We start from the raw sequence: 23284 nt of genomic DNA, 5'->3' as shown, positions 1-23284 counted from the left end.
AAGCCCCAAATCTGGTGTAGAGATTACCTAGAAATAAAATCTGAAGGGAAAAAAATAAGAAAAAGAACCAACATGCTGAGCATTACTTACGTCTTGAAACCCCTCTGCTACCTTCAGTAAAGTGTTACACTAGGCACAGTATGTGCACTATTTCTAACAGTCACACTAAAACTGCAGATCAGATCATGTAGTAACTCGCTCACTTTACAAATGAGGACTTTACAAATGAGGACACCGAGGCTTGGGGTGATTAAGTCAACCAGAAGCAGAGCTGAATCTGAATTCACAATGGTCCCATTAGAGCTGGGCATTAACATGACAACCCCTCCTTCAGACAGACAGAAAGAGGCAGTATAATAAAACGCAGTGGTAAACATGAAACTAAAGATGCCTAAAAACCGTAACATTCCTCAGGGCCCTTCACGCTATCCGATCCGAGGGCTCAACAGGCCAGGCCCTTTGCTGGGCCTGTTTATACTCACTCAATGACAAGGTCTTGGACAGCACCAAACCAACTGGCCAAGGCTGAGGGGAACTTGGTAGAATCAATTTTCAGGAAGTTATTCTTTAATAAATAACTCTATTACTATTAAGAGATATGACGATATATTGGTTTTAGAACAGAATTGGGAAACGATCATGAAAAATGTCTCTAGCCCTATTTCTATGCTCACAAATGCTAGTGCAAAATGAATGTATATCCTGTAAGTTTTCAAAGCAGAGGAAAACGGAGAGAAGCTGAGGAGCACCAAATTTGGAAACACTCGCTTCAGAATACGTAATGGAACCTCTGTCTTCAGGAAACTTTAACATTCTCTTGCATCAGAAATGCATCAGAAATGGTTAAAAATCACGCATCATCTGAAATCTGAAGCTAAATTCCAAAACTCTAACAGGCATTTGGAACATTAGCTGTGATAAAACTGCCAAACAGCCTGGTCTTTGTCATGAAGAACAGGCTACTCTGGTTCTCAAGTCACCAGAGCTCTAACCAGGACCACAAGCCAATGGCTCAGACACCTTCACGCCACATGCACTGGGCTGGAATAACCTGCTGTCATCTGCTGACAACATCGCAGGGATTTCAGGCTCCCAGGCACTACCAACCTAATTTAATTTTATAGGCTTAAGAAGACTGTATCTAGGGGCACCTGGGAGGCTCAGTGGGTTAAACTTCTGCCTTCAGCTCAGGTCATGATCTCAGGGTCCTGGGATGGAGGCATGCATTGGGCTCTCTGCTCAGCGGGGAGCCTGCTTCCCCCTCTCTCTCTGCCTGCCTTTCTGCCTACTTGTGATCTCTGTCAAACAAATAAATAAAATCTTAAAAAAAAAAAAAAAAAAAAAGACTGTATCTAATCATTCTCCAAAAAGGCACTATTGCAGTGCCTACTCTAGAAAATTAAGTTATTTTAATAAACTACTTCAAATATTATGAAAAGTACAGAAAATACTGTAACACCAGTCTATCTACTTCTCAGCTTTACCAAATTCCAACCCTCGGTATACCCTTTACTTCAATCCTACCTATCTCTCCCTTGAATCACCAACCACCTCCAACTCATTCTTTTGCTGTTTTTTAGTTTTGTTTTTTTAAGATTTTATGTATTTATTTGAGACAAAGAGTGAGAAAGAATACGGCCAGGGCCAGGAGGACGGATGATAACAACAGAAGGAGAGGGAGAGGGAAAAGCAGACTCCCCACCAAACAGGGAGCCCAATGCAGGGCTCCACCCCAGAACCCTGGGAACATGACCTGAACCGAAAGCAGATGCTTAACCACTGAGCCACCCAGGGGCCCCTTGTGTTTTGTTTTGTTTTTGTTTTTTCAATATATTTCTTAAGGATTTTATTTATTTGACAGAGAGAGAGAGAGTAGAAGCAGGGGGGAGCAGCAGGCAGTGGGAGAGGGAGAAGCAGACTCCCTGCTGAGCTGGGAGCCCCATGTGGGGCTCAATCCCAGGATTCTGAGACCATGACCCAAGCTGAAGGCAGATGCTTAATCCACTGAGCCACCCAGGCACCCCGACTTATTTGTGTTGTTATGCCCCTTCAGAGTAAGTTTACTTCGAAAACAAGTACTTCTTTCCTAGGACTCCAGCTCTTTTTTTTTTTTTTTAAAGATTTTATTTAATTATTTGACAGAGAGAGATCACAAGCAGGCAGAGAGGCAGGCAGAGAGAGATGAAGGGAAGTAGACCCCCTGCTGAGCAGAGAGCCCCATTCGGGACTTGATCCCAGGACCCCGGGATCATGACCTGAGCCGAAGGCAGTGGCTTAACCCACTGAGCCACCCAGGCGCCCCGGACTCCAGCTCTTGATACACTTTTTACTCCCCTGGGTGCTACACACTGAAAAAAACCTGACATCTTGCCTGTCTGCCTAATAAAAGAGAGCCTGAGATCATCTCACCAGCCTGAAGACACTCATGAAATGGTTCTCTTCCTCGCATCTGTTTTTCTAGAGCAAAGCTCAGTAAACTTTTTTTTATGGTGCGCCAAACAGTGAACACAGGCAGTACCTGTTTTGCACGATAGTGTGAAAAGCAACAGGAAAATCTGTAACTTCTAAGTCCTTTAAATTTGTCAGAACATTAAAAACTGTGGGTTACAGGGGCACCTGGGTGGCTCAGTGGGTTAAGCCTCTGCCTTCGGCTCAGGTCATGATCCCAGGGTCCTGGGATCGAGCCCCACATCGGGCTTTTTGCTCTGCAGGTAGCCTGCTTCCTCCTCTCTCTCTCTGCCTGCCTCTCTGCCTACTTGTGATCTCTGTCAGATAAATAAAGAAAAAATCTTAAAAAAAAACCTGTGGGTTACAAATATATAGGAAAAATAGTAAACTTAATATTTACTTAGTACAATGTGGCTAAAGTATTAGAAACTTGACAATTAAGTTGTTTAAATTTCTTTGTAAAAAAAAAAAATTACCAAGAGTAGTTTGAACAGTGCTGCAATGGCCTTAAGCCATGTTAACTCCGGATTCGGAACAAGCATTATTTTCAATTCATCTTCGTGAATTGTCCTACATCTTTCTAGGTTTGGATCAGCGACCAACATTTTATCCTTCATTATTTCAATGTCTCAACTGCTCTGAGAGCTGCTTTACTTTTTGCGAAAGTTTTTGCCACCATTCCTTCCACTGGGAAATCATCCTTTTTGTATCATCCTCAGTATCAAAAAGCATCACTTTCCTCATTTCTTTCTTTCCTTATTTCTTTGAGACACACACACACACACACACAGAGAGATCACAAGTAGGCAGAGAGGCAGACAGAGAGAGAAGGGGAAGCAGGCTACCCGCCGATGCAGAGCTGGATCCCAGGATCCTGAGATCAAGACCCGAGCCCAAGGTGAAGGATTAGCCCACTGAGTCACCCAGGTGCCCCTGATTTCCTCATTTCTGTCACTAGGGCTCCTGTGGCTGTCTACCAGGTCTCCCATATCAAGACCGTGTCCACACTCCTGAGGCTGGTGAGTGCTTCCATCACTCCACCTCTGTTCCATCGGAATTGTGCCTCCAGCATTACTACTTTTTCTCTTGGCTGCACTTTTCATCCTTTTCGGCCAATCCCCTCTATCGATTAAGCATTTTTGTAAACTGTTAACACAGAATTATCACTGGGAAACAAGCAGGCAACACAACCGAATGCTTTGCCTTGTGTGTGAACAGAGTCACAGACGTGCAGTGACCAATCACCACACATATATGTCATCTACACAGTGATCTGTGCTTGAAGAGCTAGTAGCTGAAACTTGTACTTGACCCAAGTACCCAGAGTTAATATACTGTGGTAACTGAAATCTGTGCATGTTGAAAACCACGCAAACAAGGTCTGCCTTTATTCAGGCTTTATGGGTCACGGTCTGTTCTAACTTCCCCACTGTGTCATTACAGTATGGAGGCAGCCTTAAGACACACATGTAAATGAATGAGCATGGCTGTCATTCCAGTCAAATCTTACCTACAGACACTAAAATTTTATCATGTAATTTTTACGCACCTTGAAATATTCTTGATTTTTTTCAAACATTAAAAAATGTAAAAACCATACTTAGCTCACAGGCCATACACAGGCAGCAACCCCAAACTACAGTTTGGTCTCTTCTCTATAGTGTTTATAAAAACACCCTGTTCAGGGACACCTGGGTGGCTCAGTTGGTTAAGTAGCTGCCTTCAGCTCAGGTCATGATCCCAACGTCCTGGGATCAAGACCCACATCCGGCTCCTTGCTCAGCGGGGAGCCTGCTTCTCCCTCTGCCTCTGCTGCCACTAGGCCTGCCTGTGCTTGCTCTCTCTCTCTCTGGCAAATAAATAAATAAAATCTTTAAAAAAAAAAAAAAAAACACCCTGTTCATTTTCCACCTCTGTCCTTATAGAACTCAGCCGGTCTTATATGTGCAGTCAGAAGCTATCAAACAGACTCCCAGGGTTCACATTTCTAATAACAACACTGACCATGCATTCCTCGGGATTATCCTTTGCCAAGAACTTGTAACACACCCTTCCATCACTAGAAACAGCACTACTCTTTCCATTAAAGCAACTTAGAATTCTAAAGACAATGGCCAAAGAGAAGTTCTGTTGTAATAATCCTCAGACATCGGAAAATCCTACACAGAAAAATAAGAGTACAGGTCACTCCTCAGTATCAAAAAGCAAAGAAAGCAATGAAGAGTCACCTAATCCAAGTGTTTTTAAGAATGGGGGCAAGGATTGCCAAATCCACAAAGGGCTTGGTGTTCACAGACCTTTAACAGCTGCAAATTCACCATCAAGACAACTGGTTTGTACTGATTCGGTAACTTGTGAGAACTGCACACAAGGGGATACCAGGCTCTGTTCAAAACAGGCAAAGGTATGTGTGCTGGTATAGAAAATATGGAAGACTAAGAGTGGGAAAAAAGGAAGAGAATGGTTTACTATTTTAATTCCTTTCTAAGCTTTTAATTTAGATGCGTGTATGAATGTACCTTTAAAGAAAGGGCCTGAAAGGAGGGAGAGAGCCTTTTCCAGTTTTTCTTTTCCATCTAGATCTTTCAGTACAGTGTGAGTATTCTAATCTTGTGAATGCATTACTTTTGTTTTTTAAGGATCAGCAGTGGTTTTATCAGGATAGTGGATTACGGTCTCTTTTCTGTTTAAAACTTTCAGTTAAAAAACTTAAAACTATAGGATAAATAGGGGCGCCTGGGTGACTCAGTGGATTAAAGCCTCTGCCTTCCACTCAGGTCATGATCACAGGGTCCTGGGATGGAGCCCCATATCAGGCTCTCTGATCTGCTTCCCCCTCTCTCTCTGCCTACTTGTGATCTCTCTCCCTTTGTCAAATAAATAAACACAATCTTAAAAATAAATAAATAAAATAAAATAAAGGTTGTGTTTATTTATTTGACAGAGAGAGACACAAAGAGAGAGAGGGAACACAAGCATGGGGAGTGGGAGAGGGAGAAGCAGGCTTCCCACTGAGCAGGGAGCCCCATCCGGTTCTCGATCCCAGAACCCTGGGATCATGACCTGAACCAAAGGCAGATGCTTAACAACTGAGCCACCCAGGCACCCCGAAAGGGGGTATTCTTTTTTTTTTTTTTTAAAGACACATTTATTCAGCGTCATGATCAGACTATTACATTTAGCAATCAACAGCATGGGTGCAAAAAAAAAAAATCTACATTAAAACCCTTTGTTGGAATGCTTTACACTTTCCACAGAACAGAAACTAAAATAACCTGTTCTTAATAGTCACTCTGTGACATATGGTGGCATAAACTGGAACCATCCAAGGTAAACTGGGCTGAGCAGCCATCCTACACATAGAAGGCGCTGACTGGAGATGCGGTCATCTGACCTCCAGGGGTTTACAAGTAGAAAAAAGACACACTTGGGCAGAAAAACAGAACAAAACAAAACAACAACAAAATCACACAAGGTAATAAAATACTACAATCACATCTGAAATTCAAAGAGCTTGTAAGCCAACATAAGGTACAAAGGAAATGACCCAAGGCTCTGGGACAGGGGAGTGACACATAAGGGAGGCATTTGACAAAAGCTTGTAGGACAGATCCTCTGTTCCGGTAAAGGATCTGTGTGTGCAGGCATCCCAGGCTGCCTCTTCGGAGCCCGCTGTCTTACCCAGAGGCAGTTCTAACCTTCCTGTGCCTATTTCCTCACTCATAATGTGGGAACAATAGTACATGCAACAAACGCATACTAATCTAACAATAAAGCCGGAAAATATATAAACACCGTATACTTTAATTCAGAAAGCCACATATTCCCTGATTTAGGCCTGGTTGCTTAAAAAAAATAAAAAAGAAAAGAAAAATGCAGATTTTTAGAGGCTTGGAGTATGTAAACCAGAAGATAAGGCGAAGCTCTGATTATGGATTCAGCCTATCTTTGACACAGTAAGACAAACAGATTTGGCCAACCCCACACACCCCCCACTGTACCTCCCTTGTGGTTTTTCTTTTATATTTTAAGATTTTTATTTATTTGAGAGAGAGAGATCACAAGTAGGCAGAGAAAAAGGCAGAGAGGAGGAAGCAGGCTCCCTGCTGAGCAGAAAGCCCGATGTGGGCTCAATCCCAGGACCCCTGAGCTCATGACCTGAGGCAGAGAGGCTTAACCCACTGAGCCACCCAGGCGCCCCCTCCCTTGTGGTTTCTTCAGTACTAGGAACGCTGGTTTTTGAGCCGGGTTCCTGACACATGAGCTAAGAGTCTGGGAATCTCTGTGGTGTCATAGTGAGATGATTGGGGTGGGGGGCTGACTGCCAGAAAAGACAAGGGAAAGACTGAGGGGTTGGAACTTTAAGCCAAACCCCCATCCTCCAGGAAAGGGTGGGGGATGGGAGTTTGAGTTAATAATCAATCATGCCTACATGATGAAGCTTTCTAAAAGACCCTAACCGAAGGAGTTAGGAGAGGTGTGTTGGTGAACACATCATGTACCAGGAGGCTGGCTCACCCCAAACTCCACAAGGACAGAGCTTCTGTGCTGGGGACCCTCCCAGACTTCACTCCATGTCTTCATCTGGCTGTTCATCCTTATCCTTTATAATACACTGGTAAATATATCTGAGTTCTGTGAGCCATTCTAGCAAATTATCCAAGGGGGTTGTGGGAACCTTTGATTTATAGCACACAGGTTGGAAGTACAGGTGACAACCTGGGACATTCCAGTGAAGGTGTGGGAGAAGCGGGTTGTGGGACTGAGCTGGTAACGCGTGGGCTCTGTGCTAACTCCGTGGAGTTGGTGTCAGAAATGAGTCAAATGGGTGTCCACTGAGAACTGTGGAAAAGCCCATTCCATCTGGTGTCAGAAAAATTCTGCAATAAACAGTTTTCTCTTTAAAATCTACTTAGTTTAGCAGTAAAAGCTGAGAATGTTAGCAAGATAACTACCCTAAGGGACATTAGAACGTAGCCCAAGCTTAAGGGTCTCTCTGTGATTTATACATATTCTGGATTTAGTTAGTATAAAAGTGTTTTCTGGCAAGTGTGTTAGCAAAAAGTCCCCTTCTGTGTGTGACATCTAGACTTAGGATGCCTGCTTCAGAATGCACTATTAATTTTGAGGGGGTCCTGACAATGGCTTGTCTGGGAAAAGGCACTTGAATTCACTATTGAGTAACAAAGCAAAGAGACTCATCAACTTTTCCTCCACAGTCCCTACTGAAGTAAATTGTGGGAGCACGCACAGGTATTTCTTTTTTTGCAGAAGCAACCCCCGCCCCCAACCAAGCAGGGAGCCTATCTCATAACTTGATCCCAGGACCCTGGGATTATGACCTGAGCTACCCAAGCATCCCCACAGATGCATTTCTTTAAAACAACTCAAATGGGACTCAAATGGGAGGGATTTCTTTTACACACAGACCAATAACATAAGAGTGTTGTGAAGACTGAAGGAGTTTTATATTCCATTATAAACTCTTAAACAGGGGCACCTGGGTGGCTCAGTCTGTTAAGCATCTGCCTTCAGTTCAAGTAATGATCCCAGGGTTTTGGGATCAAGTCCCATATTAGGCTCCCTGCTCAGCAGAGTCTGTTTCTTTCTCTTTCTCTCTCTCCCCCCACCGAAATAAATAAATAAGAAAAAATTAAAAAATAAAAAGCCCTTAAAACATTTAGAACAGGGGGGCCTGGGTGGATTAAAGCCTCTGCCTTCAGTTCAGGTCATGATCCCAGGGTCCTGGGATCAAGCCTCGCATCAGGCTCTCTGCTCAGCGGGAGCCTGCTTCCTCCTTTCTCTGCCTACTTGTGATCTGTCTGTCAAATACATAAATCAAATCTTAAAAAAAATTTTAGAACAAATCTTTGAATAAAGAGTAGATAATATATTTTTATGAGGCCAGACTAATACAGGGACAGTGGGAATGAAGGTACAAAAAGGATGACAGAGTTCACTAGAAAATCCAACTGAGTATGGTGGCTAACAGGACACGGGGCTATGGAAAACCTCAAGTCAGAGTCAATAAAACCAATTAAACCATCACCCTTCCCTTTATTTTTCTGCTGTGTGACCATTTACCACACCTTAAGTGATACCTTCCTGATCTTCACCATGGTAGGACAAAGGCAAACTATCACATAGATCAACCCCACATTATGCTGAGATTAAGTGTTCAAGGCCTGGGGAAAGTAAGAAAAAATATGCCCTGGTTACCCATTTGGACCTTCTAGTATCTCTTCACTGAAGAATGTTTTAAAAGCTTTAAAAGCTCTGTGTAAGCAAAGAGGTACTGAGTATCCGGGAGGTACTCATGGCTATTTTAATCCCACTGTGCCAAATTCCAGAGTTGACATGTACTTTATGATCAGCTTGATTTCTAAGGGACCTAGGAATTCACCTATTTGGGTTAGCTGGGTAGGTTCTACATACTCGAGTGCTTCTGTTTTCAGTAAAGAAAGCTACCAATGGGGCACCTGGGTGGCTCAGTAGGTTAAGCCACTGCCTTCGGCTCAGATCATGATCTCAGGGTCTTGGGATGGAGCTCTGCATCAGCCTCTCTGCTCAGCAGGGAGCCTGCTTCTCTCTCTCTCTCTCTGCCTACTTGTGATCTTTCTCTGTCAAATAAATAAATAAAATCTTTTAAAAAAGGAAAGAAAGCTACTAACTACCCATCTCCTCTAGGTTTGGGTGCCTGGAAGTTGTCATTATTAGGATAAATAATGCAGAAACTTTAAAATAACCCTTGGGTATTTATGAGGAAAGAACATTTACAACGACAAATCCAACTTAAATTATAAGACTCATAATATCTCGTTTTAGATATAAAACCTTGGCACTTTAGGGGTGCCTGGGTGGCTCAGTGGGTTAAAACCTCTGCTTTCGGCTCAGGTCATGATCCCAGGGTCCTGGGATCGAGCCCCACATCCGGCTCTCTGCTCAGCAGGAGCCTGCTTCCTCCTCCCTCTCTGTCTGCCTCTCTGCCTACTTGTGATCTCTGTCAAATAAATAAATAAATCTTTAAAAAAAAAAAAAAAAAAACAAACCTTGGCACTTTAGATATAAAATATCGAGATATAGAAGTTTACACTTTAGAAACCATTGGCACAAGGCAAACCACCGCTCCTACCCACTGTCACTGCATATTCATCAAACAAGACTATGAATTCTACCCTTACCTACAATCACAGTAGCCCATCTGAGTAACTTGGAAAGGCAGTTTCAGTGTCTTTCATGGGACTCCCTCTAAGATTTTTTTTTTATTTGACAGAGAGAAAGATCACAAGAAGGCAGAGAATCGGCAGAGGGGTTGTGGGGGAGCAGGCTCCCTGCTAAGCAGAGAGCCTGATGCGGGGCTCGATCCCAGGACTCTGAGACCATGATCCGAGCCAAAGGCAGAAGCTCAACCCAGTGAGCCACCCAGGCACCCAATTCAAGGGATTCTTAACCTTTTCTGAATCATGGACCATTTTCACAAATTGATGAAAGCTAATATACCCTTCTCCCTGGAACAGTGTTTCTCAAACTTGTTTTTCATTATCATCCCTGAGGAACGTTTTCAGACATGTTTTTCCATTATGTTCCATTAAATTTCAATACCACATACATACTCTGCATCTGTTTATGAGTGGTCCCTTGAAAGGTCACAAACCATGATGGCAGTTATTTTTCACCCCCTTAAGTGCATGTCCTGGACTCTAAATGACAGACCCAGGGGGACACATAAAATATGCCGTATGAACTCAAGGACTTTAGAAGCCAAAGCCAGGCCCCTTTCGGTGAGATCCATCTCAAAACACTAGTATGTAAAACAACAGCTAAATTTTTTTGCCTTCATTTCTAAAATGGATTTCTAATCATGAAAAATATACTTCAAATAATTTCAAATTAACTAAACTCTAAAATTACGTATGGGGCCTCAGCATCCATGTTCCAGCATCCCTTTTCAGTTTTCAAAAAGATCTTTTCAGAAACAATACATGAAATGACATTTGTGACCAGGACTGCACAGACACCCATAATCCGCATGCTACTGCTTCTGGGGTCACTGTGAAAACTGCTTTAGTCATGTGACCAGTGAGCCATCAAGGCTTCCTAGGGTCCATGAAATCAGGGGTCACTCGCTTCTCACATGAATCTCTGGCTACCACATCAGCACATGGCACAGGCCTGGATGCCCTGTCAACTTACCTTAAGTGTGAGAGTTATAAATGACTCCCAGGAGAGGAAAGATGAGAAGTGTGTGGGGAGCGGGTGAAAGAGAAGTCTGCTTCACTTCACAAAGGAATCTTTTCCGTGGACCTTCAGAGGACCTGAAAGTGAGGCCCTCAATGTTCTTTAGGGGCCGTCACCATCTGAGCTTCGAAGGCCATGTTTTCAGCACTAAGCACACCAAAATCTTACCTTACTTTTCTTACAGTACTCATTTCCAGGTACATATTCACTGCCATTTTATGACTGTACTGTCTTTCTTTCATTACAAGGTGGCTGCCATGCATCAGGAGGTCATTTGTTTTGTTCAGTGCGGTTTCCTGGGCCTAAAACTGTACCTTGCACATAGTAGGTGTTTAAATAGGGGTGCCTGGGTGGCTCAGTGAGTCAAGCGCCTGCTTTTGGCTCAGGTCATGATCCCAGGGTCCTGGGATCGAGTTCTACATGGCTTCCTGCTTAGCTGGAAGCCTGCTTCTCCCTCTCTCTCTCTGCCTGCTGCTCCCACGGCTTGTGCTCTATCAAATAAATAAATAAAATCTTTTAAAAAATGTATGTCTTGGGGGCGCCTGCGTGGCTCAGTGGGTTAAGCCTCTGCCTTCGGCTCAGGTCATGATCTCAGGGCCCTGGGATCGAGTCCCACATCGGGCTCTTTGCTTGGCAGGGAGCCTGCTTCCTCCTGTCTGTCTCTCCTGTCTGTCTGTCTGCCTCTCTGCCTACTTGTGATCTCCATCAAATAAATAAATAAAATCTTTAAAAAAAAAATGTCTTGGGGCGCCTGGGTGGCTCAGTGGGTTAAGCCACTGCCTTCGGCTCAGGTCATGATCTCAGAGTCCTGGGATCGAGTCCCGCATCGGGCTCTCTGCTCAGCGGAGAGCCTGCTTCCCTCTCTCTCTCTCTCTGCCTGCCTCTCCATCTACTTGTGATTTCTCTCTGTCAAATAAATAAATAAAAAATCTTTTAAAAAAATACTTTAAAAAAAATAAAAATAAATAAAAATAAAAAATAAAAAAGAATGTCTTGGATAAACCAGTGAGTAAGTATTTCAAACAATCCTGCAAACTGCCTTGATTGCAAGCAAAACAAGTGCCTCTTCTGTGAAGGGCAGAACACTAGAAGATGCTAGGGACACCTGACTGGCTCAGTCCGTTAAGAGCCAGACTCTTGGTTTGGCTCAGGTCAGGATCTCCTGGGGTAGTGGGATGAGCCTTGCAGACTCAGGGCTCCAGGTTCAGCGGAGAGTTTGCCTAAAGATTCTCGCTCTCCCCACCTCCCTCTACTCACAGGGGTGAGCTCAAGCTCTCTCTCAAATAAATACACCAATCTTAAAAAACAAAAACAAAAAAAAACCTAGAAGATGCTACTTTGGAGAACCCATAGCCAATCACTAACACCAACTGCACTTTAGCTCCCTGTGGATGGGGTTTAAGAGAAAGGAGTGGTGACTAAGAACATGCTTATTAGAAGTGCTGGAAATTTGTCCTTTTAGTCAAAGTGCTGGGGAAACTGTAATTAACCCAAGAGGTTGATAGAAACTGAAGATCACTAGAAAATGCAATAGAGGCTCTCAAATGTAGGCTGCTGCACTTTCTCCAGTGGAAAGTCCCAAGAACAATCAACAAAGCCCAGTACCCATTAACTCCAAGCTCTGATGAGCCCAAGGTCAGGCATAGTTATTGGCAGCAGGAACTACACTTAAACTTCCCAAAGGAATTTTTGAGGTTTTGTCCTGAAAAGGAATACACAGTTGAACTTTTTCTTGATGATTTTCTTAATATTTTTTCTCTAGCTCTCTTTAAGAATACAGTATTTAAGGGGTGGCTGGGTGGCGCAGTGGGTTAAAGCCTCTGCCTTCAGCTCAGGTCCTGGTCCCAGGGTCCTGAGATTGAGCCCACATCGGGCTCTCTGCTCAGCAGGGAGCCTGCTTCCTGCTCTCTCTCTGCCTGCCTCTCTGCCTACTTGTGATCTCTGTCAAATAAATAAGTAAAATCTTTAAAAACAAACAAACAAACAAACAGAAGAATACAGTATTTTATACATGTAACACAAAATATGTGTTAATTAACTGTTTATGTCATTGGTAAGGCTTAGAGGGCAGGCTATCAGCAGGCTACGTTTTTGAGGAATCAAAATTTAGATTTGGATTCTCAACTGCAGAGTTGCTCCTAACCCCTGTGTTGTTCGAGGGCCAACTGTATTATCTATCCTTAAATTGAGTGAAATCAAAATTACGTATTTTGGGACACTCCAGATAATAGGACTTATCACCTGGGAAGAAATTAAAAAAAAAAAAGAATTACACACATCTGTGGCCAACTGATAAGGGCTTTTCCCTCCCTAACAGCAATGACACACACACTTGCACTATACAATTTATAAGGAGCTGTTTCCTCTACCTCCATTTACAAAATGGAACATATTAAGATGGGGGAGGTTACAACTTAAATGCTTAGAGATACGGTGGGCAGGCCAAGTACATAAAGACGGAGTAGTGTATGTCCTTTCCAAAAGGAGCACTATGGGTGCCATGTGGGAACACTGATCTGGTGCCACAGATCTTCACATTTTTCAGGCAGAGAGCCATAACCAAATTTTTCCATAAAAAATTCCCAATTTTAGGGACGTCTGGGTGGCTCAGTTGGTTGGACGACTGACTGCCTTCGGCTCATGTCATGATCCTGGAGTCCCGGGATAGAGTCCCACATCGGACTCCCAGCTCCATACAGAGTCTGCTTCTCTCTCTGACCTTCTCCTCGTTCATGCTCTCTCTCACTGTCTCTCAAGTAAATAAATTTAAAAAAATCTTAAAAAAAAAAAAAAATTCCCAATTTTAGGGGCACCTGGTTGGCTCAGTGGGTTAAGGCCTCTGCCTTCAGCTCAGGTCATGATCCCAGGGTCCTGAGATCCAGCCCTGCATGAGGCTCTCTGCTCAGCAGGGAGCCTGCTTCCCCCTCTCTCCACCTGCCTCTCTGCCTACTTGTGATCTCTGTCAAAATCTTTTAAAAAATAAATCCCAATTCTACAAACTACAAGTCACATAAAGCCTGTTGGAGGCCTCTTGGGAGCGGAGGGTTTATAATCTCAGTGTGCTTTCCACGGTAGACTGGCGCCCTACCTGAATGCTAGAAACACGCAGAGCAGTATCAGCTTTCCTCCACCTCCAGCTGCAAGGGTCCAGTTTCAGGACACCCTCTGTCCAGAGTCCAAGTATCCACTACTTACCACCACACCCCTTGCCATCTGCCCTCCCAACACCCAGTCCCTGCCCAACACTTTCAGCCTTGAACCGGACTGCACTCCTATCACTTGCTTATCATGACATCAGCCCAGACTCCTGACTTAACTCCCCTCATCCCCATACATCCTATACTGTTCTCATCCCTCTTCCCCCTAACTTCCAGGGTTTGGGAACTTAGCAATTGCCTTAAGCAAAATCTCTTATTTCCTCATCTCCTCTCTGAACATTCTCATCACATTCTCCTTACTCTAACCAAACCCTTCCTCCCTCAAAGACATTTCCAAGAGGGTAGGTCTCCTTGCACCTGGTGCTGCTTCTACAGTGTTCTGCCCTCTCCAAAGTCCAGCTATTAATCACCATCAAAACAGACTGTACCCCACCTTGTGCATCATCTGCCCAGATCACTACTCCTCATTTCATGACTTTAGCTCCTGGCTCACTATCTCTTGTGCTGCCTCCCTCATCATTCCCAGTGATTTCCATATCCAGGTTGGTGACCCTCAGACCATCCTGGCCTCTTGGTTCCTAAACCTCTTCTCCAGTGATCTTGCCCTCCCCTCAGCTTCGTCCCACAATGGTTATGTCTAGACCTTGTCTCAAGAAACACAACTTCTTGGAATCTCAGTTTCAAGCATCTCACTCACTGCCCATCATATCCTTTCTTTCCAGTTCATGCCCTCCAAAACCTCAACTCCAACAATTCACCGACCCTATCTGCTCTCTACCCCTCAGCCCCCTCACCTCTTCACAAAGATCAAATTCCTTGACCAATCATTACCATCACCCCCTCACACACATTCACTACACAGTCCCCACCTCACCATACTCATCTAGTGGCACCTATGCAGTTGCATGGGGATGGAGAAACATGTCACTCTTAGTGGAAGACCCTGTTGCCTGAAAAAAAAAATCAAAACTACCTCCTCCTTCAAATTAAACTACTGAAAGCTTTCAAACAAACAGAACTTCAGATAAGCAAGGTCATTAGTTCACCCAACGAGACAAGAGTACTTCTGAAAGGTCAGGAGGTCCACCCAGCTGCAGCAGCCAGAAAGGCCACCAGGGAAAGGCCTCTGAAGCCAGACTTGACTTTGTCAATTATGACTGCATGATCTTAGGCAAGATCTGTAGCTTGACCACCCAACCACGCTGTTTCAAGGATCAGAACTCAGTGAGCAATAGAGTTTAGCCCTAAATTCGGTTTTGATTAAGTCCCAGAGCAGGTAACTAAAAGGCATATCCTAACATGATTATGTCATTGAAAAAAGTCATGTCAAATTCTAGTTCAGACTGCAAGTATGTTCAGCACCTGAATTTTTTTTTTAAGATTTTTATTTATTTATTTGACAGAAATCACAAGTAGGCAGAGAGGCAGGCAGAGAGAGAGGAAGGGAAGCAGGCTCCCTGCCAAGCAGAGAGCCCGATGCAGGGCTCGATCCCAGGACCCTGGGATCATGGCCTGAATTGAAAGCAGAGGCTTGGGACGCCTGGGTGGCTCAGTTGGTTACGCAGCTGCCTTCGGCTCAGGTCACTATCCCAGCGTTCTGGGATGGAGTCCCACATCGGGCTCCTTGCTCAGCAGGGAGCCTGCTTCTCCCTCTGCCTCTGCCTGCCATTGTCTGCCTGTGCTCGCTCTCTCCCCCTCTCTCTCTCTGATAAATAAATAAAATCTTTAAAAAAAAAAAAAAAGAAAAGAAAGCAGAGGCTTGAACCTACTGAGCCACCCAGGCGCCCCCTGAATTTTTTTCCTATGAGTTGTTTTACTTTTTAATTTTTTAGATTTTATTTATTTATTTGACAGAGAGACCGGGAGAGAGCATAAGTAGGCAGAGTGGTAGGCAGAGGGAGAGGGAGAAGCAAGCTATCCAATGAGCAGGGAGCCCAACACGGGGCTCCATCCTAGGACCCTGGGATCATGACCTGAGCGGAATGCAGATGGTTAACTGACTGAGCCGCCCATCCAGGCGTCCCTGTTTTATCTATGTGTTTTTTAAGATTTCATTTATTTATCTGAGAGAGCACGCACAGGCAGGGGGAAAGGCAGAGCAAGTGAGAGAAGTAGACTCTCCACTGAGCAGGATGATGACATCAGGACCTGAGCCAAAGGGAGACGCTTAACCGCTGAGCCACCCAGGTACCCAACACCTACCTCCACTCTTGATTTCTTGACCTACCAGAGCTGATTCTCTCCCCAATAGCCCCTGACATCCCCATTAGCTCATTTTTCCCTCTCTGCCTCTGACGTGGGTAAATTAATAGACTTCAGAAATCACCACAGGTGGGACGCCAGGGTGGCTCAGTGGGTTAAAGCCTCTGCCTTCAGCTCAGGTCAGCTCAGCAGGCAGCCTGCTTCCTCCTCTCTCTCTCTCTCTCTGCCTGCCTATGATCTCTGTCAAATAAATAAATAAAATCTTTTAAAAAAATAAATAAATTACAGAAGTCACCACAGGTGATAAGTGGCACACAAATCCTGCTTTTTTCTCTTTCCACCCAAAACGGTGGCCTACAAAGTCACCGAGCTCCAGCCTACTTCTCCCACCTCACATCCTCCTCCAATTCTCTCCCCACCCCCACTTCTACTCCGGCTAGGATGATCCTGTGTCTTTTCCTTGAATACTACCAGGCTTCCTCCAAACTGGAGGCCTCTGACTCCATTACCTCCATGGACTCTCACCCACCAGAGGTCTTTGTGTTAGAGCTCAAGACATCACCCTCCTCAGAGAGGCCTCCCCTGACCACCTGAGCTAAAGCAGCCCCATCATCTTACATCACGCTGTTTGTGTACTTCACCTTGTTCATTTACTTCTTAGTAATTTAATACTGCGGTGACTGCTCTTTACCTAAATGTTTACTCACTGTCTCTGTCTCTCCCACTAGAATACAAGCTAAGTGTTGGGACCTGGCTTGTCTGAGTCACAACTGTTACCACCGGTGCCAGCATCATCCCTGACACATAGCAGGGGCTCAATAAGTTTTGCTGAATCAGTGAATTCTCATTTGAAAAGAGGGTTTTTTCCCAAAGCCTGGCTGTGCTTGTCTGAAGCATTTGAGGTTATGACAACACTTGTTCAAAATGACCTTCCCAAGCCAAACTTCTGGAGAATGTAGAGATTTAAATAGGGCCTTATTCTCCACCAACCTGTAAGGACCAGTTCCACAACCACAACCCCAGCTTCTCAAGACCAATACTCTTCTTATCCCAAGGAGTCCCCCACTCTTGCACCTTTGCAAAGTTTCTCCCCTCCAACACTTTTGCTTTTCTTCTTCTTCCTGAGGCATCATTTTGGAGCCGCTCTACTGCAACTGAACCAGGTAAGATTTCTCGAGAGGCCGTGGTCCAGTATCTAAAGAGGTGGGCGTGGGGGCTTCTTGCCAGAGGCTAAACTGCCATTACGTCACTTAATCCAATCCCCACCCTCTCAGGGCTCCCCTAGGCCACAGAACTTTCCTCTGCCAGGAGAAGGCTGGTCTTCTGTTGGGCCTCTCACCCCCTTCCTGCCACAGGAAGGGCCAATGCCACTCCTTCCTGGTCAATACCCCTAAGTCTCCTCCCTCACCCGCAGGAAACCTTTCCAACTCTGGCTCCGCCGCCCGTCCTCAGTCCCAGGGGCTCCCAAACCTCAGCCCCAGGCTCAATCTCCTACAGCCCGCTCCACCACACCCCCCGAGCTTCACCAGGTCTCCCAATTCCCTCTCCCGCCTATTCGCCCGGCTCAGACCTTGCCCAAGTCCCCTCGCGCCCCGCCCTCCGCCTGTCGGCCTTCCACTCCTCCCGGGAGACCCGCCCTGACCCTCACCGTGGACGCCACGTTCTCCGTCGGCCGCCTCAGCCCGGAAGAGGAGCAGCGAAGCCAACAGGGCGAGGAAAGCCCCGCACAGCCTCAGCCCACACAACTGCGCCATGACGGGTTCCACCCCGCAGCGCCCGCGAAGCCTCGAGCCGCTGGCCGTTAGGGTCTCGCGATCAGGTGCGGGAAGACCCTCGCCGCGCACGCGCGCTAGAGAGCCTCGTGTTCAGGTGCTGGCGCTCCCAGAGGGTCTGTGAGGTGCTGCGCCGGCGCTCCTGCCGAAGCCTCCGGGAAACCCCTCACCCTCCACCTCGCCGGACCTTCGGTTTGCGGACACCTGCCTCCTACGGCCACGACGCCTCTGTCCGCCCCTCACTGGCCCCTTGCCCCGGCGACACTCAGCGACTCTTCCACGGTTCAGAACCCCGCCAACCTCCCAAACACTCGGTGGGCGCTAGAGCCAATGGCGGCCGCCTCCGCGCAGCTAAGGAAGGTGGCCGGTCGGGAGGGGGGCGGGGCGCACCTGGCCAGGCGGGGCGCGTAGAGCGCAGGCGCAGGGAGCAGGCACCTGAGCGAGGATCCTCCCCGCCTCCGCGCACCTGGGCTGGCCCCTGGATGGGGGAAGAGGGGGCGGGACTTGCCTTAGTTCCCCAGGGGTAGGACCTAGCCTGTGGAGAGAAGCAAACCTGCTGAGCCCTGGGGCTCCTGCTACCCTGATCCTGGGCTTGGTGACGTCCTGCTACTGAAACAAAGGCAGAAGAAAAAATTATTAAATTTCCTTAGAGCCCACTGACCAGCTCAGTTGCCTTGATGTTTTGGCTAGAGCCAAAAATTCTAGCTCGAACTTCCCCCCACCTCCACTCCTGGGTGGGACTCCTGATAAGTCTTCCAAGAATCTCCCAACTATCTTAATGTTAATCCCTTGCTAGAGGGGAAAAACAACAGTAACTTGCAGGTCCTCTTTAGCATAGGAAAGTTCTTTTGAAACCTCCCTTTTTCCTTACCTCCCTCTCCCAACTCCTAAGTCTATAAGGGGCCACACCTCCTGACCCGGTTGCTCCTCTTTCTGCCCAAGGGTCCTGTCCCCCTGCTTTAATAAACCACCATTTTACACCAAAGACGTCTTAAGAATTCTTTCTTGGCCATTGGCTTCGAATCTTAACATCGTCTCTCCTACATCAGTACCTTCACTCTTGGGCTGGGCCTCGGGGTCGGAGAAGAGGGTACAGAATGCTCTTCCTGGAAATCTGTGGTTCCTGAAAATGTGGTGATGAAGCTTGCCTCATTTTTACCCTCCTTTGAGGGTGAGGGATTTACTCCTTCCTAAATTGAACATTCACTCAACGCCTACTGAGCATGTTCCTGGGAACCCAGCAATGACCACGCCAGACTAGTCCTTTCCTCACTAGACAGGAACAACCAAGAGTAGTGATGACAGAAGCACAGGACAGACTGACTAGAATGATTGGGGATGGGACAGGGGAGCACAGACAATGATCAGGGACTGAGGTGGTGGGAGTGAGGAGGTGGCTTTGATAATGAACCTGAAGGATCTGAAGCGCTGATGGAGTAACATTCTAAGCATCTGGAACAGCAAATGCAAAGGCCCTAGGCAAGGAAGACAACAATGCCTTGCAGGATCCAGGGCTGTTCTCAGTCTTCAGGCTCCCTCCTCACGTAACTTGTGAGGAGCCTTAATTGGGTTATCAAAATGGTGTCTACCTGAAGCAATTGAGCTTTTGTGTCCATTTTTTTGTTTATTTGTTTTATTTTTAAATAGTCTTTACACCCAGCATGAAGCAGGAACTCAGTAACCTCAAGTTCAAGAGTCATGTGCTGTACCAACTGAGCCAACCAGGTGTCCTCACCATTTTTTTTTTATTAAAAAATTTTTTGCCCACCATCTTCTTTAATCTTTTAGTGAGGTCCAAGAACTCAAGGTCAAGAGTCTCAATGTGAGAACAAAGATCTCTCCAGCACCTGAACCCCCCGACCCCACCCCATTTCTCTAAGCCAGGAATTTAGCCGGAAAACAGGACTGTGGTGAGAGTTGAGGCTGGAAAGGAGTCACAGGTCCATTCACGCATCTGTTCATTTGGCATATTCATTGAGCACCCACTATGAGCCAGGTACTGCTGCAAATGCTGGAGAAGATACAACAAGGAACAAAGCAAAATCCCTGTCCCATTGGAGCTCTTTTTTTTTTTTTAAGATTTTATTTATTTATTTGACAGAGAGATCACAACTAGGCAGAGAGGCAGGCAGAGAGAAGGGGAAGCAGGCTCCCTGCTGAGCAGAGAGCCTGATGCGGAGCTCCATCCCAGGACTCTGAAATCATGACCTGAGCCGAAGGAAGAGGCTTTAACCCACTGAGCCACCCAGGCACCCCAGAACTCATTTTGTAATGTTGTGAACAGTGGTAGGACTAGGATATTTGACACCTGGAGGGGATAACTTCTTTATACTTCCTCCTCTCTACCAGAAAATTATTTTCAATAACAATCATGTAAGAGTCATTAATTTGTTCTTTAGTCTTAAAATTAACAACTGAGGGGTGCCTGGGTGGCTCAGTGGGTTAAAGTCTCTGCCTTTGACTCAGGTCATGATCTCAGGGTCGTGGGATGGAGCCTCACATCGGGCTCTCTGCTCAGCCGGGAGCCTGCTTCCCTTCTTCCCTCTCTGCCTGTCTCTCTGCCCGCTTGTGATCTATGTCTGTCAAATAACTAAATAAATAAATCTTAAAAAAAAAAAAAAAGAAAGAAAACTACTACAAATACAATGTTTACTAAAGGACACAGTAATAAAAATAACTAACTGGAAGCCTATTATTAAAACTCAATGGGGGACGGGGGCATCTGGGTGACTCAGTCAGTTAAGTGGCTGCCTTTGGCTCAGGCTCTTGGGCTTCTGGAATCCAGCCCTACATCAGCTCCCTGCTCAGCTGGGAGACTGCTTTTCCCTCTGCCTCTCCCCGATTCATTCTCTCTCTCTCTCTCTCTGTCTCTCTACCCCCCTCTCTCAAATAAATAAAATCTTAAAAAAACAAAAACAAAAACTGGAGTGTGAGTGGCTCAGTCATTGAAACAGGTGACTCTTGATTTCAGCTCAGGTCAGGATCTCAGGGTCTTGAGATGATGCCCATATTGGGCTCTGAGCTCAGCAGAGAGTTTGCTTCTCTTCCTCTCCCTCTGTCCCTCCCCCCACTTCTGCTCTCTGTTTCTCTCTCTCTTTCAAATAAATAAATAAATCTTAAAAAAAATAAAATAAACTCAACAGTAATTGTATCAATTGTTTACAAGCAGACCAACAAATGATTCTGGATTATTTTGGAGGATTATTTTATCACTGATACGCCTTAGAATTTGTCAATTTGTCAGTGCATGGTCTAATAAAAACTGGGCCAACTTTCGATAGGTTTTACTTTTTTTTTTTTAAGATTTTATTTATTTATTTGACAGACAGAGATCACAAGTAGGCAGAGAAGCAGGCAGAGGGAGAGGAGGAAGCAGACTCCCCGCTGAGCAGAGAGCCCTATGTGGGGCTCGATCCCAGGACCCTGGGATCATGACCTGAGCTGAAGGCAGAGGCTTTAACCCACTGAGCCACCCAGGCGCCCCAGGTTTTACTTGTTTATATTTTATTTTATTTTAAGATTTTATTTATTTATTTGAAAGACAGAGATCACAAGTAAGCAGAGAGGCAGGCAGAGAGAGGGGGGAAGCAGGCTCCCTGCTGAGCAGAGAGCCCAATGTGGGTCTCGATTCCAAGACCCTGAGATTATGACCTGAGCAGAAGGCACAGGTTTAACCCACTGAGCCACCCAGGTGCTCCTATTTGTTTATATTTTAAATTCCCTACAGGCAGTGTACCCCCTTTTTACCTGTACTCCTGTAGACCACTCCTTTTGCCCTTTGGCACATGGCTAGCTGAAAACAGACAATAGATAGAATGAGTAAATTATATACAATGTGGAAAAGTGATGTTATGGATAAAACATCGAGCCAAATAAGGGATGTGGGACTCTCAATGTGAGCGAGGCAGGTGTTCAGACAAGACCCCACTGCTCTGGTGACATCTGAGGGAGAGGAAGGAATGAACCCTGCTGATAGAAAGAACCATCAGGGCAAACGTGTTGAGAAAGGACCATGCTTTGTAGAGGCTACTTTGAGACAGCAGGCATGAGCAACGGAAAGCTGACCCAGGCACAAGGGCCCACAGTGACCCCCCTGACTGAATCCAGACAGCCCCAACAGGCCACCCACCTCAAAATATCCACAGGCCCTGGGTGCCTGGGTGGCTCAGTGGGTTAAAGCCTCTGCCTTTGTCTCAAGTAATGATCCCCAGGGTCCTGGTATCAAGTCCACCATTGGGCTCTCTGCTCACCAGGAACATTGCTTCTCCCTCTGCCTTGTTCTCCCCCCTCCATCCCTACTCTCTCTGTGTCAAATAAATAAAATCTTAAAAAAAAAGAAAAGAAAAGAAACCCCATACTTGTCAGCAATCACTCCCCTCCCCTCAATTCTCTCAGCCCCAGGCAACCACCAATCTATTTTCTGTCTATTATGGATTTGCCTATTCTGGATATTTCATATAAGTAGAATCATACAGCGTGTGGCCTCTTTCACTTGGCACGGTTTCAAGGTTCATCTATAGTATATCATGTATCAATACCTCATTTCTTTTCATTGTCAAATTCCAGGCCATTTTATGAATGTACCACATTTTATTTATCCATTCATCAGTTGGTGCGCTGTGTTGTTTCCACCTTCTGGTTATTCTGAACAATGCCGTGATGAACATTCACGTACAAGTTTTTGTGTGAACATATGCTTTCAGTTCTCTAGTGTAGTAACTCTTAGGAGTAGAATTGCTGAGTCATATGGTAACTCTAAGTTTAACCTTTTGAGGAACTGCCAGAATGTTTTCCAAAGTGGCCACACCATTTTATATTCCCAGCATGAATGTATGAAAGTTGTGATTTCTCCACAGCCTTGCCAACACTTGGTGTTTTCCATTTAAAAGCTATTATAGGGGCGCCTGGGTGGCTCAGTGGGTTAAGCCGCTGCCTTCGGCTCGGGTCATGATCTCAGGGTCCTGGGATCGAGTCCCGCATCGGGCTCTCTGCTCAACAGGGAGCTTGCTTCCTCCTCTCTCTCTGCCTTCCTCTCTGCCTACTTGTGATCTCTCTCTGTCGAATAAATAAATAAAATCTTAAAAAAAAATAAAATAAAAGCTATTATAGGGGCGCCTGGGTGGCTCAGTGGGTTAAAGCCCCTGCCTTCGGCTCAGGTCATGGTCCCAAGGGTGCTGGGATCAAGCCCTGCATAGGGCTCTCTGCTCAACAGGGAGCCTGCTTCTCCCTCTCTCTGCCTGCCTCTGCCTACTTGTGATCTCTGCCTCTGTCAAATAAATAAATAAAATCTTTTAAAAAATAAATAAAATCTATTATAGCCATCTGAAGAATCTGGCTGGAAGAGTGTGTGAAATCTGGGGATTTGTAATTCAAGTCCTACACTGGGTGTAGAGATTACTATAGAAAAGAAAATAAATGTTAAAAAAGAAATAAAAGAAATTACCATCCTACTGGATGTGAAGTTTT

At 45.5% G+C, this 23284-nt stretch overlaps 1 protein-coding gene across 1 annotated transcript in view; it reads right to left on the bottom strand.

The window, feature by feature from the left end:
- The window catches only part of SPINT2 (serine peptidase inhibitor, Kunitz type 2), a 32568-nt gene extending 14335 nt beyond the window's left edge, over positions 1–18233 (bottom strand). The window contains exon 1 of the mRNA XM_082709108.1: positions 17695–18233. Within this exon, the coding sequence (XP_082565234.1) occupies positions 17695–17800 (106 nt within the window). The 5' untranslated portion in view covers positions 17801–18233. The remainder of the gene's footprint in view (positions 1–17694) is intronic.
- Between the last annotated feature and the right edge of the window lie 5051 nt (positions 18234–23284).

The sequence above is a fragment of the Mustela nivalis genome (assembly GCF_964662115.1).
Source record: "Mustela nivalis genome assembly, chromosome: 18".
Classification (NCBI taxonomy): domain Eukaryota; kingdom Metazoa; phylum Chordata; class Mammalia; order Carnivora; family Mustelidae; genus Mustela; species Mustela nivalis.
This window is presented reverse-complemented; position numbering and strand designations above follow the sequence as displayed.